The sequence below is a fragment of the Rhincodon typus genome, chromosome 8 (genome assembly GCF_021869965.1).
Source record: "Rhincodon typus isolate 14 chromosome 8, sRhiTyp1.1, whole genome shotgun sequence".
In the NCBI taxonomy this organism is placed as follows: Eukaryota; Metazoa; Chordata; class Chondrichthyes; order Orectolobiformes; family Rhincodontidae; genus Rhincodon; species Rhincodon typus.
The window spans coordinates 40303326-40318742 of record NC_063339.1 but is presented as its reverse complement, the minus strand read 5'-3'; the positions used below and the strand labels follow the sequence as shown (position 1 = coordinate 40318742).

The window sequence follows — 15417 nt, the reverse complement described above, 5'->3', positions numbered from 1 at the left end:
CCTGGCATTGTGAAAAATTAAGTGTTCTCTTTGCCATATAATATGGGAGAAATGTGAAGTTGTTCATTCTTGGAAGGGAGATCAAAAGAACAGAATATTATTTAAATAGAGAAAAACTACACAAAGCTGCAACACAAAGGGTCTTGGGAGTACTTATGCACAAAACACAAAGCTAGCAGGCAGGTAATCAGGAAGGCTAAAACAATGTTGGTTCATTTCAAGAAGGTTGGAGTATAAGAGCAGTTAAGTCTTACTGCAACTGTACAAAGTGCTGGTGAGGCCACTTCTGGAGCACTATTGACAATTTGATCCCCTTATTTAGGAAAAATGTTGATTCACTGGAGATAGACCTTCACAGAACTATAGTCTTGTGCATCATGTTTCTTTACCTTTATAAGCCATTCATCAATCTAGTCTAATATTTTGACAGCTAACCCACAGGCATGTGTCCATTGAACCAAGATCTTGCACAACAGTAAGGTTCTCTTGGGCAACATTTACTGCCTTAGCCTCATCCGTAAAACCTGCAGTGCCATCCCAGACTTCCACTAAATTATGACAAATTCAATTTGCTCCTTTTCTAAATATAAGCTTGCTCTCTGCAATTGGAATATGCTGTTACAGATAATCCCTTAGCTGTCCTCATCCTAGATTAATTAAGTGCACTGTGTATGTCCTACTTTTTGTACTTCAACAGAGAATAAGGTTACGCTGTCTCTCTGAGGAGTCATTCCCAACCCTTAAAAATTAAGACTTCATTGTCCTTTTACCACCAGTTTCAGTACTTTGGCTTATGTTCTTTCATCAAACAGAACCTGCTATCTTAGCAAAAATATTAACTTAGCCAAAACAAATGGGTTGCAACTTTGTTTGAACCTTGAACATGGGAAGCTGATACAAATGCATTAATCAGCCCACTGAAAATATTGGACAGGGCATTTCACTTTTTTTTTAAAATCCAAAACCTTTCATAAAATTCTCGCAGATTTCTGACTGATGTATTACCACGAAATTCTTCTCTTATTTTGCCATAATTGTAGAAACATTAAGTTGTAAATTATCATACAAAAGTTGCAACACTTTTTTATGGGAAAAGTTTCCATGCTGTGATATGCTCATAAATTGAAATATGATGCACATTTACACACCAGTCAAGGCTAACATTCCCACTGAATTTAGATGTGATAGTTATGTGAAACATATTATAAACTTGTGAAATGCTCGTTGATTTGTAACAATATTTGTGATGTCTTGAAGCACATCCCATTCAACAGAGTATTAATTATTTTAGCCATAGTTCACTATATGTAGGGCATTCCTCTTTATTGCAATAAGATGTGTAAACTGCTAAGATGTGAAGCTCCTGGAAATACAGTGGACAGGCTGTGGTGGTTGTCCAGTGTTGGATCATGATTTATTGAACCAGGAGCTAGATCTCAAATGCTTGTTTTGTAGACAGTCACATTTGGTCTTCTCCTTAACACCTGGGACCCCCATTATGTAACCCAAAGATTATCTGTAGACCTTGCAATTTTTTTTTCTAATCTTCGTTCTAGAAACAGTTATTTTGCATTTGGAAAGTGCACTTGTGCAGGAATTTGTTTTTTTTTTATTCCCCTCGCCAATGCTAGTAAATCACAGATTCAGCTTTGCATTATATATTCTGAAGTTGAAAAATATTATGATAGCAAGACATGGAGCAATGGTGAAAATGTCCTTTTGGAATTTGAAGCCCAAGTTATAATCCCCAAGTTATTAGTGCTGAAGGAAAGTAAAAGTTAATGGCTGGAGGACTATGGAGAAAAGTAAGCTAAACAGTGTTAATGAAAATATGGTTACCAGATTTTGGATGCATAATGTCATTTACTTGCATTTAGCAGTTATTGGTTATAATTTTACCTATTGAGCTGCTTCTGATGTTTGGTTAGCTTAGTTGGCTGGATGGGTGGTTTGCAATGTAGTGATGGCAACATCGTAGGTTCATTTCTTGTACTGGCTGAGGTTATCATGAATGTTGCACCTTCTCAACCTTGCCTCTTGCCAAAGGAGTAGTGACCCTTGGGTTAAAGTTGCCACCAGCCGCCTTTCTATTGAGAGAGCAACCACATGTCTGGTAGGACAATGGCTACTTGTCAAAGCAATGCAATGATTTAATTTTGCTCTTGTAGCAGCTTAGTTTTAAGCTGGGTTCTCCTTAATGGGCTGTTAATTATTTATAGGAATTTAGCCTTATCTGGGTTTAGTTTAATACAACAGTTCATTATTTTGCTTTGGAGTTAAAATTACATGTACGAACTGTTCAAAAAGAAAGGTAATGACTAGCAACCTTGCAACCTGTCCTGTGTGAACAGTGGCTCTGACAAATCAAAACTGAATCCTTCTCTGCACTGAACTAGTTCTGTTGCTTTTATGTACTGATTGCTACATTTAGGTTACAGTTTCTGAAAGCCCTTCAAAACTATCTTTTGCTCTGGTTCTCTGGTTTTAGCGTTTCTCTATTACTTAACTTGACACTATTTTTTGACTTTAAAAACATGTATTAATAAGTACTGATAAATTTCTAACTGAATTTAACTCTTAGTTTGTAACTTCTGAACAAACTCCTTTATCTAGCTCAATCTTAACCCTTAGTGTAATCACCCTTTTTCTGAAAGCATTAAAAACTGTCTCACTGTACTATATTGAAGCAAGCGAGAAGAACACTATTTACCTTGTATACCAGTTTAAATTTGGGCTTTGCTTTATAATCACTAACAAACTTGTGATTGATATCTTACTGTTGATTTGTTTTTTTTAAGTACCAAACATCTGGATTCTTTGGACAGGTTAATATATGTAAGCAAGTGTAGAATGACTCCATCTTACAATATTGTTAACCTTGAACACGTTGGGGTATTGAACTAAAGCTATAATCCCCAGATCCTGATGGACTTCACCTGAGGGTCTTGAACAAAATGGCAGCTGAATAGTTTTTGAAATGGTTTTCGTTTTCAAAAATTTCCTAGGTTCAGGAAAGGCTTCATCAGACTACTTAATAATGAATGTGACTGCTCTATTCAAAAAAGGTAGTAGGGGATCATCACAAAGAGGAAAACTACAAGCCAGTTAACTTGTGTCTCATAAAAGTGCTAGAATCTTGTTAAAGAGGATATAACAAATGCAGTCGAAAAGAGCCAGCATGGCTTTGCAAAAGGAAAATCAATGGAGTGTTTTTTTTTTGAGGAAATAACAAGCAATGTAGATAAAAGAGAGTCTGTGGATATGCTGTACATTGATTTCCAGGCAAGGTGCCACTCCAAAGATTACTTTGCAAAAGAAGAGCATGGTGTAACAGCTAATGTAATAGTCTGGCTGGAGGATTAGTTCGCTAACAAGAAATGGTATTCAGAAACGAGTCAATTTTCGGGTTGGCAAGCTGTACCTAGTTGGGCACGACCAGGATCAGTGCTAGGCTGTCAACTATTTACAATTTAAGTTAATAGCTTGGATGAAGAAATCATACATTTGGTTTCTAAGTTTACTGATGACACAAAATGGAAAGTTGAACAAATTGTGAAGAGAACATAAGGAGTCTGCAAAGGGATATCAATGGGTTGTGAGAGTGGGCAAAAGTTTGAAAAATGACAGATGAAAATGTAAACAAGCCAACTTTGGCAGAGAGAGTGTAAAAGCAGCATCTTATTTAAATAGAAAAAAACCAAAATTCCTAGTACACTAATCACACAGCGTTAATATGCTGGTTCAGCAGTGAACAAGAAAATAAATGGAATGTTGTTATTTATTGCAAGGGGAAAAGAATGCACAATTAGGGATGTTTTGGGAATTGTAGGGGTATTGGTAAGACTACATTTGATGTACTGTACAGTTTTGGTCTCATTTTAGAATACAGGTGAGTCAGAAGCAGTTCAGGAAAGTTTCACTTGACTGATGACTGATAACTGGCATGAGTGGGAGGTTGGACTTGTATCAGTTAGGATTTAAAGTATATGAAGTGATCTCATTGAGTCATACAAGACCCTGAGAGAACTTTACAGGGTGGATGCTGAAAGGATATTTCCTGTTGTGGGAGAGTCACAATCTTGGGGACACAGTTGTAAAATAAGGGGCCTTCCACTTAAGACAGAAATGAAACGTAGAAAAATAGGTGCATATTTAGGCGATTCAGCCCTTTGAGTCTGCTCCATTATTCATTATGATTATGGCTGATCATCCAACTCCGTAGCCTGTCCCCACTTTTTCCCCTGTATCCTTTGATCCATTCAGCCCCAAGTGCTATATCCAACTCCTTGAAATCATGTTATTTTGGCCTCAGCTGCTTTTTGTAGTAGCAAATTCCACAGGCTCTTCACTCTCTGGATGAAGAAAGTTTTCCTCATCTCTGTTCTAAATGGTCTATCCCATATCCTTTTAGATGTGGACCCCTAGTTCTGATGAGGAATTTCATTCCCCACAGAATCATGAGTCCTTCCTTCCAACTTTCATTGGGAGGAACCAATGGAATTAGAGTCGTTGAATATTTTTAAGATGGAGGTAGTTAGATTCTTGACCATCAAGAGATTCAAAGGTTACCGTGGGTAGAAAGACTTGGATTTGAGGCTACAATCAGATCTGCTAGGCTCTTAGTGTGTGGTAGAGCAGCTTGTGTGACTAGCCTAATGTTTCTCTTAGTTTATAGGTATTTTCTAATCAGCCTGTTCAGAGATGTTATTACTGATGACCATAAAAACGTCTAATGATCACTGAGGCCATGTGTGGTGATTCCTCAAAGAAAACCTTCAGCACACATGGTTGTAAACTATTGAATGGTTTTATTTACTTTCTTTCAGGCTGTGGTCATTTGGGCTTTTTAACAATAGCATATTAAACCATCGATGTGACCTTTTTTAAGAACACTCAAATTGAAATTTATTGTACTTTGTTCGTGTAATGAAGTAACAATTCATTCATAGCAAGTAGTGAATTTATTACTCAGGCTTCCATAAAACAGTTGATGTATAACACGACAAGCAGGTTGATAAAATTGCTTAATTGTTTAGAAATGTAATGTTTGGGCTTGGTAAATCAAATACCCTGTACTTTACTGTTTAATAAGGTCCTATTGTACTTCAGTCATAATTCTTAGGTTATCGTGGTTACCCTTTGTCCCTATATATTAGATAAATTGGGTATTTTCAACTGTAATTGTGATTATCTAATGTTGATAATGGGAATGTGCAAGACTTGATCAATCCCTTTCAACATTTATTTTACAAGTGTGTTTTTCAGATTGCAATGCTGTACAAATCATCCGTTAAGAAATTTCTGTTAAATGTATTGCACAGGAGGTAACCAAAGAAACAGTGTTTGGGTCATCATGGAGCTCATTTGCAGATGGAGGAAACAAGTAAGTTAATGATACTTCAAATATCCTTATTCTGGGAGAATGAATAATATTCCATGAGCTGTGGCTCATCACTTGATCATTTTGTGCAGATTTTTAATGTGGGTGAGTCTTAAAAATGCATATTGAAACAAGAAAATGTTCATTTTTATGGCCAAGGTCATGAGGAAAGCTAGAAAATAATTTGCATGCTATTATTGGCTTTTTACCTTCAGCTCGAAGCTTTTATTACCTAGGCAAACCATGTACGAGGATGTTGGTCAGTAACGTTAATGACAAGTGACTGTTAATGTTGTATTGATTTATTACACAATCGCTTTTGCAGTTCCATTCCAGCATTTTTAATCTTGTTATCACAGTGGAGCAATTTTTTTCTGTAATCAGATCTCGTTTTCAACAAATCAAGATGTCCAACTTCAGTATTCCATGACAGGGATGGCATGCCACGGGACTAACAATTATTCTTTAAGTACTATGTAACACACGGAACAGCATATAAAATGCTCAAGTGCTCTCATATCCATCTTGTAAGACAATACCAACATAATAACTGTTTAATTGAAGTTAAAATTGACCAGGTTTCTTACAATATAATTATCTAGAAGCATCTACTTGAAACTTAAAGGGTGAATCAGGTCACATAAGATTCAAGTTTCGTCTTGAAGTTATATTTCACAATATTGAATAATTTGTGTGACAATCTCCATAATGTAGACCATAAGATATAGGAGCAGAATTAGGCCACTCAGCTCATTGAGTCTCCTCTGGCATTCGATCATGGCTGATACATTTTTCAACCCCATTCTACTACCTTCTCTCCATAGCCCTTCATCCCCTTACTAATCAAGAACCTATCTATATCTTTTAAGTACACTCAATGACTTGGCCTCCACAGCCCTGGCGACAATGAGTTCCACAGATTAACTACCCTATGGGTGAAAAATTCCTCAACTCTGTTCTAAAGGGTCGTCCCTCCACTCTGGACTTGTGCCCTCGAGTCTTCATCTCTCCTACTTGTGGAAAATCTCCACATCCACTCTATTCAAGCCTCTCCGTATTCTGTAAGTTTTTTTGAGATCCCTCCTCATCCTTCTAAACATGATACAGACCCAGAGTCCTCAACTGCACCTCATTTGTCAAGCTCTTCATTCCCAGATGATTCTTGTAAACCTCCTCTGGGACTCCTTTATTAGATATGGAGCCCAAAACTACTCTCAATATTCCAACTGCAGTCTGATTAGAGCCTTGCTCAGCATCAGCAGTGCATGTGCTTTTGTATTCTAGCCCTCTTGAAACGAATGCTAACATTGCATTTGCCTTCCTAACCGCCAACTGAACCTGCATGTTAATCCAAAGAAAATCCTGATCTAGGACTCAAGTCGCTTTTGTGCTTCATATTTCTGAAGCCGTTCCCCATTCAGCAAATGGTCTGTGCCACTATTCTTCCTACCGAAGTGCATAACCTCACACTTTCCCACATTGTATTCCATCTGCAACTTCTCTGTCTGCTCGCCAAGCATACACAAGTCCTTCTACAATCTCCCCACTTCCTCAACATTTCACGTCCCATCACCTATCTTTGTGTCCTGTGCAAACTTAGCAACAATGCAGTTAGTTCATTTGTCCAGATAGTTAATCACTGATGTGTTGCAGTGTTCGTAGCTCAGATGCTAGCTCATCACCTCTGAGCCAGAGTTCCTCAAGCAGCCAATACTTGTTACAGATGTGGTCACTATGAACTACAACGGGGTCCACCAGGTCCCATATCTTGTTGTTAGAACACATCACCTGGCCCGGCATCTCTCTTTTAATTACTTGGTTCCTAATTTTGATTTTTTTGAAAATTTTGTACTGATCCTTTAGTTTGTAGCCTGTAAGCATTTCCCCTATTTACCTTTGATCTGAAAATAACCAATAATGGTCAAATTAATAACTAGCACCAACCAGTAAACTTGCAGTTTGTCTGCGATGTCACTCTTTTGTGCTGAATCCTTTGTTCTGTTTTTTAAAAGAATCCTTACAAACTATAAGCCAAAAAAAGCAATTAAAAAACATCTCTTCTGCTCTGTACCGATTTCCTAATTTGCCTCCAAATTCCCAAACTGTGTACTCACTCAGGCAGTGTCTGACTCAGGATGAGATCTTTCCTTCCTGATTTTGCAAAACTTTATTTTTCCTTCACACAAGAGCTAAATGTCAGTTCCAGAAAATAAATTGTGAATTCATAATTTACACAAGCTAAGTTGCTGTAGCAAAATTTTATGCCAAAATAAGCCTTGCAGATGTGCTAATTTTGAGGTGTTGACTGCTTTCCACTCAAGACATCCTTAATGGATTGGTCATGATAAAGAACTTTATAATATCTACCCTAGTCTGCATGCAATTTATTGATATTGTGGGATCAATTTGCTTAGTAGGCCGAATGGCTGACTTGTAATGTACAGTGATGCTAACAGTGCAGGTTCAATTCCTGTACCAGCTGAGGTCACCATGAAAGTCCCATCTTCTCGACCTTGCCCCTCACCTGAGGTATGGTGACCTTCAAATTAAACTCTCCTCTGAGAATAGCTAATGGTCCTCTGGGACAGTGGCAACTTTATTAATAATTGTGTTAAAAAGGAATAGATCAATCTTTAAATAAACTTAATTTAATTCTCCATAGAGAGCATCACAAGTACGGATGATTTTCATTGAAACTTTGGTTATATCAAGACAGCTTTATGTACTGACCTCTGTTGTTCAGAAAGGTGAAGAAACACAGATCTGAAATTCATTTTTGCTGTAAGGAAAGATGATGTGTCCGTTGTGTTTCAATGCTAGTCTGTATTAAGCCACGTGATCACCAATGGTGACCGATGTTTGGATAAAGGGGAGCTTCCTTAAACTAGATCTAAATTTGTCATTTACTAGTTCTGAACCTCACTTGTCCTTCCATGGTAAATTCGTAATTAATTTAAATTTAATATGAAGGCTGTGTGAAATTATAAAATGCCTCTGTTGCCAAGGGCATGGATATAAGGGTGATTCCTTAACCTTTTGAAAGTGAAAATGGAGGCACTAGAGAGGGTAGTGAGCTTAAAATATAGCTTATTTAATGATCCTAAGGCCTTCCAAAGCACGTTATAGACAATTGCTTACCTTTGGATAGTGTCAAACTTCTTGTGTTGTTGGAACTGACTCACCCAGGCATGTGGGGAGTATTCCTTCATTGTCCTAATTTGTGCTTTGTAGATGTTGGATAGGCACATCGTGAGTTTAATGGAGTAGAATTTCAAGCCTTTGTTCGGTTCTTTTTCTGTTCAGTAGTAACTTTCCAGTTGATAGTGGGAATTATCCATTAAACGTCAAGGGGCTATTCTGTCTCATTGATGAATGTCATTGTCTGGCACTTGTGGCTTAAGTTTTCCTTGTTACTTATCTGTGCATTTGGACACTGACTGACTGTTTCAGTATCTGAGGTGGTGTGAATGATGCTGAACATTGTGTAGTCATTCGTGAAAATCTTCACTTCTAATCTTATGATGGAGGAAAGGTTATTGAAGCAGTTGAAGGTGGTTAGGCCTCGGGCATTCCCCTAAGGAACTTCTGCAGTGATGTCCTGTGGCTTCTTCGTTCACGTTATATAAGACAAAGCAGTAGAGTTATCCCCCCGACTTGAGGTTTGCCTGGGCTCCTTTAGTCACTGTCACTTTTCCTGTTGAGTTCTGCAGTTAGAACCGATTTATTGTTGAGCATGTGCTCCTTAATAGTGCTGTCAATCACAGCTTCTATAATTTTACTGAGGATTGAGAGTAAACTGGGGTGATAATTGGCTGGGTTGAATTTGTCCAGCATTTTGAGAGGGCATAACTGGCCAATCCTTCACATTGCCAGATGGATGGTAGTATTGCAACTGTACTGGAACAGCTTGGCCAAGGGATGCGACTAATTCTGGAGCACAAGTCTTCAGCTCTTTGCGGTGCCTAGCGCTTTTCATTGTTTATTATGTTATGTGGAGTGAATTAAATTGTTTGAAAGTTGGTATTTGTAATATTGGGAATCTCAGAAGAGCACTGAGATGGATCATCCACTCTGCACTTCTGGCTGAAGGTGGCTATAAATGCTTCAGCCTTGTCTTTTGCACTGATGTCCAGGCTTCCCCCATTGTTCAGGATGAGACTATATTTGCAGTATTTCCTTCTGTTGGTTTAATCATCCACCATTGTTCACAACTGGATAGGGCAGGACTTGTGTAGCTTGCATCTGATCCATTGAATGTGGGATCACTTAACTCTGTCTGTGTGCTGCTTGACATGCATGTTGTCATTTTATAATTTCATCAGGTTGACACCTTATTTTTAGGTATGCCTAATGCTTCTCCTGGCATGCCTCCTCGGCCAAAAGTTGGCACCTGTTTCAGTGCAGAAATGAATTGTTGTGGTATTATTGTAACAGGAAGGTATGATGTGGGGGGTGGGGGGGGGCGCGGTGGTGGTCGTGCAAGTTTGTTACTGTTTTGTCAGATAACAGAACTAGCTGCGATACTCAACATATGGTATCATCAGGCAACTATACAGTTTGAACAGGGCTTCTACATCATTCTTTTGACTGCATTGTCTAGCAGTCATTGTTTGCCTTTGTGAAGATAACTTGGGCTGTGAGTTGCCATCATAAGCATCTCAACTTCTTCCTCAGATGCTTATCGCAATTTATAAAACGCATGCCTTTTCTTTCTCTTATTTGCAGAATCTTTATTCTGATTCTTATTCATACTTCATCTGCCAATTTTGCTGCCTTGTACATTCTGTCTAGCTTGTTTTGTGCGCTTCTGGTTGGCTTCTTGGATCCAAGATCTCCCCAAATTTTGTTTGATCTCTGAACTTGAACTCGACCCACAGACCGTAATTACTATAAGAAATCTTTACAGTAATTTTCAGGCACACTAGTCAACACTCCCTTTCACCAATGCCTCTTGTTTTCTGGCTGTATAATTGAGATATGGTGATATTGTAACAAACTTTGGATTATGTGTGAAAAATGCTTCTAATGTGCATAATTCTGTAACCTTAAGTTTTGTATGCTGTTAAAGATGGAGGATGCCAGTTGTGAGGTAAAGTTATATTTTACTGCCATTTATTGTTAATATACCTGTAGTATGCAGTTAAGTTCCAATTATGGCAATCTGTTTCTTACGCTTCTCAGGCATGAAACACATCTTGTGCATCCTACTCTACAAACTCTTTCCCTCTTTTTGTTATGATTCCAAAGGAGCCTTCTTAAATGTGTTGAGGAAGAATTGCAACAACGGTAACTTGGTAGCTACTGATTAAGCTACTATGTCTCCATCTGCTGTACTACATGTGTTTACTGTCCTAAATAAAAATTCATCCCAATTGACTATATTGTGATTGCAATTGTTTCTATTCTCCTTGCAAGTGACCTACCCAAAACTCTTATCTAGAACCATCCTCGTGGTAGATGTGATTTGTTAAATTTTTTTTCAACTTTTTTTGAGAGATCTAATTGCATACGTTTTAAGGTGCTGACAAACCTAGTGCATTATGGTTATCACATTTTCCTTCTCTCCCCATATTGAACAAGAAGTTTAGTTTAACAAAAAGTGCCACTAAAAATAATGGGAAAGGCAATGCAAATCATACCAAGTAGTAGAATACAAAATTGTGATCTCAAATGTTTTTCAGATCTCAATTGGGTAGATCCTGAGTTAGTTATGTAATTGTTGGATAGGGTAATGTTAGTAGAATATTGGGTTATGGTGAGAAAGTATTATCATCAAGTTTTAAAAACCGTGTTTCACCAACATCTTTTAAAAAAAAAAAACATAAAGCTGGGAAAAGGAGAATTGTTAAGTTTTACAAAACTGGGTTTACTTTCTAATTTTCAGAGTCGCAGGTAGGTTCTGTACACGTGGGTTAGGGTATAATTATAGGTTGTTTCTCATTATCCAACAAATCTGCATCTTGACTTGCATATTTTACTTTTGAGGCATAAGAAGGATTCTGTGACTTCATCTAAGAACCATATTCCCTGTGTTCACCCTTTGAAATCTTTCCAAGCAATTTAAATTGAAGTATTATGCATCTGTCTTAGTTTCCATTATACACCATATTTTGAGTCCATTATTAGGTATGTTTAAGTTTTGTTTTTACTTAATATGCATTAATATTGTGGTAGTATGCATGCTTCACTCAATACAAAGCATCTATTTTCTGTTAACAACATTCCACATTATAAAGAATGCTATGAATCACTTTTTTAGGGGACACATGGCGCACCTGGACGAAGACTTTGAAAATGAACTGTAAGTGCCCTTGTGTGGATTGTAATCCATCACAATTTATTTAAATTTAACAATGTTAATATTTCCATAGAATCATGAAATGTTTTAAGTTGCAAATGCAATGAATTGATTCGAATTATCTATTTGTTGTGTATTTGTGGGATGGCAAATTTGAAGGTTCATTTAAGGAGTTGCATTAATTTGACAGATATTAAACAAGACTGTAAATCATTTTTCAAAATCAGCCTATGAACATTGTAGAAAATCTTAAATCAGCCTGTTTCAGCATTTTGCTGTACCTCCGTTTAGTCACGCCATTGTTGATGTTAGCTTACCTCCTGTAGAATGGGGAATGAGAATTGTAGGGAATAGTTTCAGATGCTTTAGTGTAAGTATACAGATTAAGGCATGGAGAGAACCATACATGTTAACTGATGCAGTCTAAAACATCTTCAATACTTTCAAAACCTGTGACTGACCCATCCAAAAGAACAAGGATAGCAGGCACATGGGAAGACCACCACATGCAAATCACACGTCATCACTTGAAAATATCTTCCTGTGCTTTCACAGTCACTGAGAAAAAAAGCCTGAAACTCTGACCATAAAAGCTGGGTAGCCATGCCATAAGGTTTTCTGGAGTCAAGGAGATGATTCACCACTTCCTTCTGAAAGGCCTTTCGGCATGCGTCATCCTCGCATGCAAGAAACAAATAAATAAAAGTGGGACTGATTTTGTCTTTGAATTACAGCTTAAGAAAAGAGTATCCGAAAAGGAAGTATAAATGTTTGTATTCCTTTTAGTTATTATCTCTGAAATGAATTTGCCTGAAGACTTGGGGAACTGAGCATTTGTCAATCTTGTATTTCTAATGTGTGAAATCTTAATATTACTTTTATCTTCATGTTGTATCTGCATTGTATCCTTTTGAACCATGTTAAACAATTTGTATTTTTCTATAAGGTCTACACTTAAAAGAGTAGTTCCACCTCCCCTTCCACCAAAAGTGAGTACTCTTACAATTTTCTCACTCTTTTTCTTTATTTTTTCCCTCCCTCCCCAAAGAACAGAACTGATGTAATTCCTGCTAAGGGAATTGTAAAAATCAAATTTGGTTGTTTGTGTCTTTTTAACTAAAATTGGTCGAAATACTACACTGCATCAGCTGATCTATGGTTGTAGTCAAAATAAAATTTCAGTGGGCTGTTAGGCTTACAATTAAAAGGTTAATTAATGCATTTAGTTTAAGGGCCATCACCATTACTACAGCATCTCAGCTGCAGCAAAACTTATTATGAATCACTATGCACAAATCATCAGAATGAAAAAGTATTTGAGTCTTTGTAGAAATTTGTTTGTACAGCTTCTGCATGGCACCCTTAAACTTCCCTGTTAGGTCACTAGCCATATGTAGTGGATTGACACCAGCAGGAATCTTACAATTTACTTAAGTATGATTTAGATAATTATGCCAAGGTCTTTGCGGCGGTACAGTGGTTAGCACTGCTGCCTCTCAGCATCTGGGACCTCGGTTCAATTCCAGTCTTGGGCAACTGTCTGTGTGGAGTTTACATGTGTCTGCATGGGTTTCCTCCGGGTGCTCCGGTTTCCTTCTACAGTCCAAAGAAGTGCAGGTTAGGTGGATTGGCTACGCTAAACTGCCCATAGTATCTAGGGTGGGAAATGCAGGGATAGGGTCGGGGGTGGGTCTGGGTGGGATGCTCTTCGGATGGGTTAGTGTGGACTTGATGGGCTGAATGGTCTGCTTCCACACTGTAGGAATTCTATGAAATATTAAAGTGAATGGCAAGAAGTACAAATGCAGGTATTGCTTTGCTTCACAAAACAGGAAACTTCTTTTGACAGATGTACATTTTCTTTTCTGTCCTGTCACCCTGTGCACCTCAACCTGCAATATTCATCATCCTTAAATGAACGGAGCTCTCTACCACAGAAACACTTGGGAGTACAATGGAAGATGAGTTTTAAGCTGAGATGTAATTTTTGAAGGTGGATGAGAGCAGATCCTTGAAATTCAATGCCAAAGTATTGGGAGGTAGTTCGGGAGAAGATGGGATGCCGAGCAGATATTTTCCTGCAAAGGAAAGGGGTGAGAGACACTCGATGGCAAGGTCCCTGGTTGTTTAGGACCATATAGGATAAGTAGGATAAAGCAAAAGGGAATATTAAATTGAGAGGAGTATTGAAACTACAGTGGTGAAATTAAGGAGATTGGAAATGCAGAGTAAGGGCATAACAGCTTTTTATAAAAGACAGTAAATGTGCTGTAAATTTTAAGGATTCTTTTAAGATTTCACTATCATCATTACAGCACAATAACTGTTAGCAATTTATAGCTCTCTCTACCTAACGAAGCAATTAAACACAATTACTTTTGAAGGTACCTTCAGTTTTACCTTCACTATTCATGCATACAAGCTTTATAGAAACTTGATTAGGTTTAATTGTCTGTACTTGTGGTTCCAAAGGACTGTGTGTAATGGGTTTATTTTTCAATAATCTTCATGCTTGTTGAAAAAATTTGGGCAGAACTGTCAATTTTGAGAGCACGAAACAGAATTGAATTGGCTGCCTGTTAGTTTCCTTTTTGGCTGATTCTGAATTTGTGTCCCATTTGACATGCCAGTTTTATGCCCATGCAGAGAATGAAAGCTCTGTCTGTTAATTCAAATTACTTTACTTTTTCCATAACATTCTTGATCAGCTGTTACTGAAATTGCAGTGTTCATGTTTAGAAATACATTGGAGTAAGAAAACTAACCTGAAGCTTCCTATTTCATATTATTGAAACCAGTTTCTCCCGTTTCAGCCAAGGATGCAGAGTGCTTCCGATGTTCCAGATGAAGAGAGGTCACAGACAGTCAAAAGGCAACCTTGCACAGAAAATGGGCCATCATCTGTGCCAAGAAGACAGAGCACTCCAACATCACTGTATCAATCAGAGATTCTTGAAACATCCCTTCCCAGTAGCATTAGTAGCCCTGGATTACTTGATATCCGAGCTAATGACTTAGGTAATGAAATTAAATATTGAGTAGGGCTCACTGTGCTACTAACATTAATTTATGCTGCTGAGGGGTCCTGACCCTGAAACGTCGACTCTTCTCCTCTGATGCTGTCTGACCTGCTGTGTTCCTCCAGCTAGGGGATGCAATGGCCTAGTGGTATCATCACTGGACTGTTAATCCAGAGACCCTGTAATGTTCTGGGGATCCAAGTTCGAATCCCGCCACGGCAGATGTTGGAATTTGAATCCAATAAATATCTGGAATTAAGAGTATAATGATGACCATGAATCCATTGTCGATTGTTGGCAAAGCCCATCTGGTTAACTAATGTCCTTTAGGGAAGGAAACTGCCGTCCTTACCTGGTCTGGCCTACCTGTGACTCCAGACCTACAGCAATGTGGTTAACTCGACTGCCCTCTGGGCAGTTAGGAATGGGCAATAAATGCTGCCTAGCAGTGATGCCCTCATCAAAAAAGCTCCACACTGTGTTAACACTGACTCCAAAATATGCAGTTCTTGCATCTCCAACACACTTTATCTCTCTACCTTGCATCCCCAAAGCCACACAGTCTAGGTTAAATATTTCTTGTTATTCCCTGTTGCAAACATGGGATTTAATTTATCTGATTATGTTGTTCATGCTGATGGTATTTTGGTGGTATTGATTCTGTATACCATTTGGATCAGCGCATTCTTAGGATGTGTACCCTGTGTAGACTTCAGAAA

The 15417-nt window shown here is 38.0% G+C and overlaps 1 protein-coding gene across 2 annotated transcripts in view; it reads left to right on the top strand.

Moving 5' to 3' along the window:
* Window positions 1–15417, top strand: part of map4k5 (mitogen-activated protein kinase kinase kinase kinase 5) — a 77858-nt gene that overhangs the window by 18032 nt on the left and 44409 nt on the right. For both annotated transcript variants that reach the window (XM_048599935.1, XM_048599934.1), the window contains exons 8-11: window positions 5322–5383; window positions 11640–11681; window positions 12625–12667; window positions 14492–14696. In XM_048599935.1, the coding sequence (XP_048455892.1) occupies window positions 5322–5383; window positions 11640–11681; window positions 12625–12667; window positions 14492–14696 (352 nt within the window). The remainder of the gene's footprint in view (window positions 1–5321; window positions 5384–11639; window positions 11682–12624; window positions 12668–14491; window positions 14697–15417) is intronic.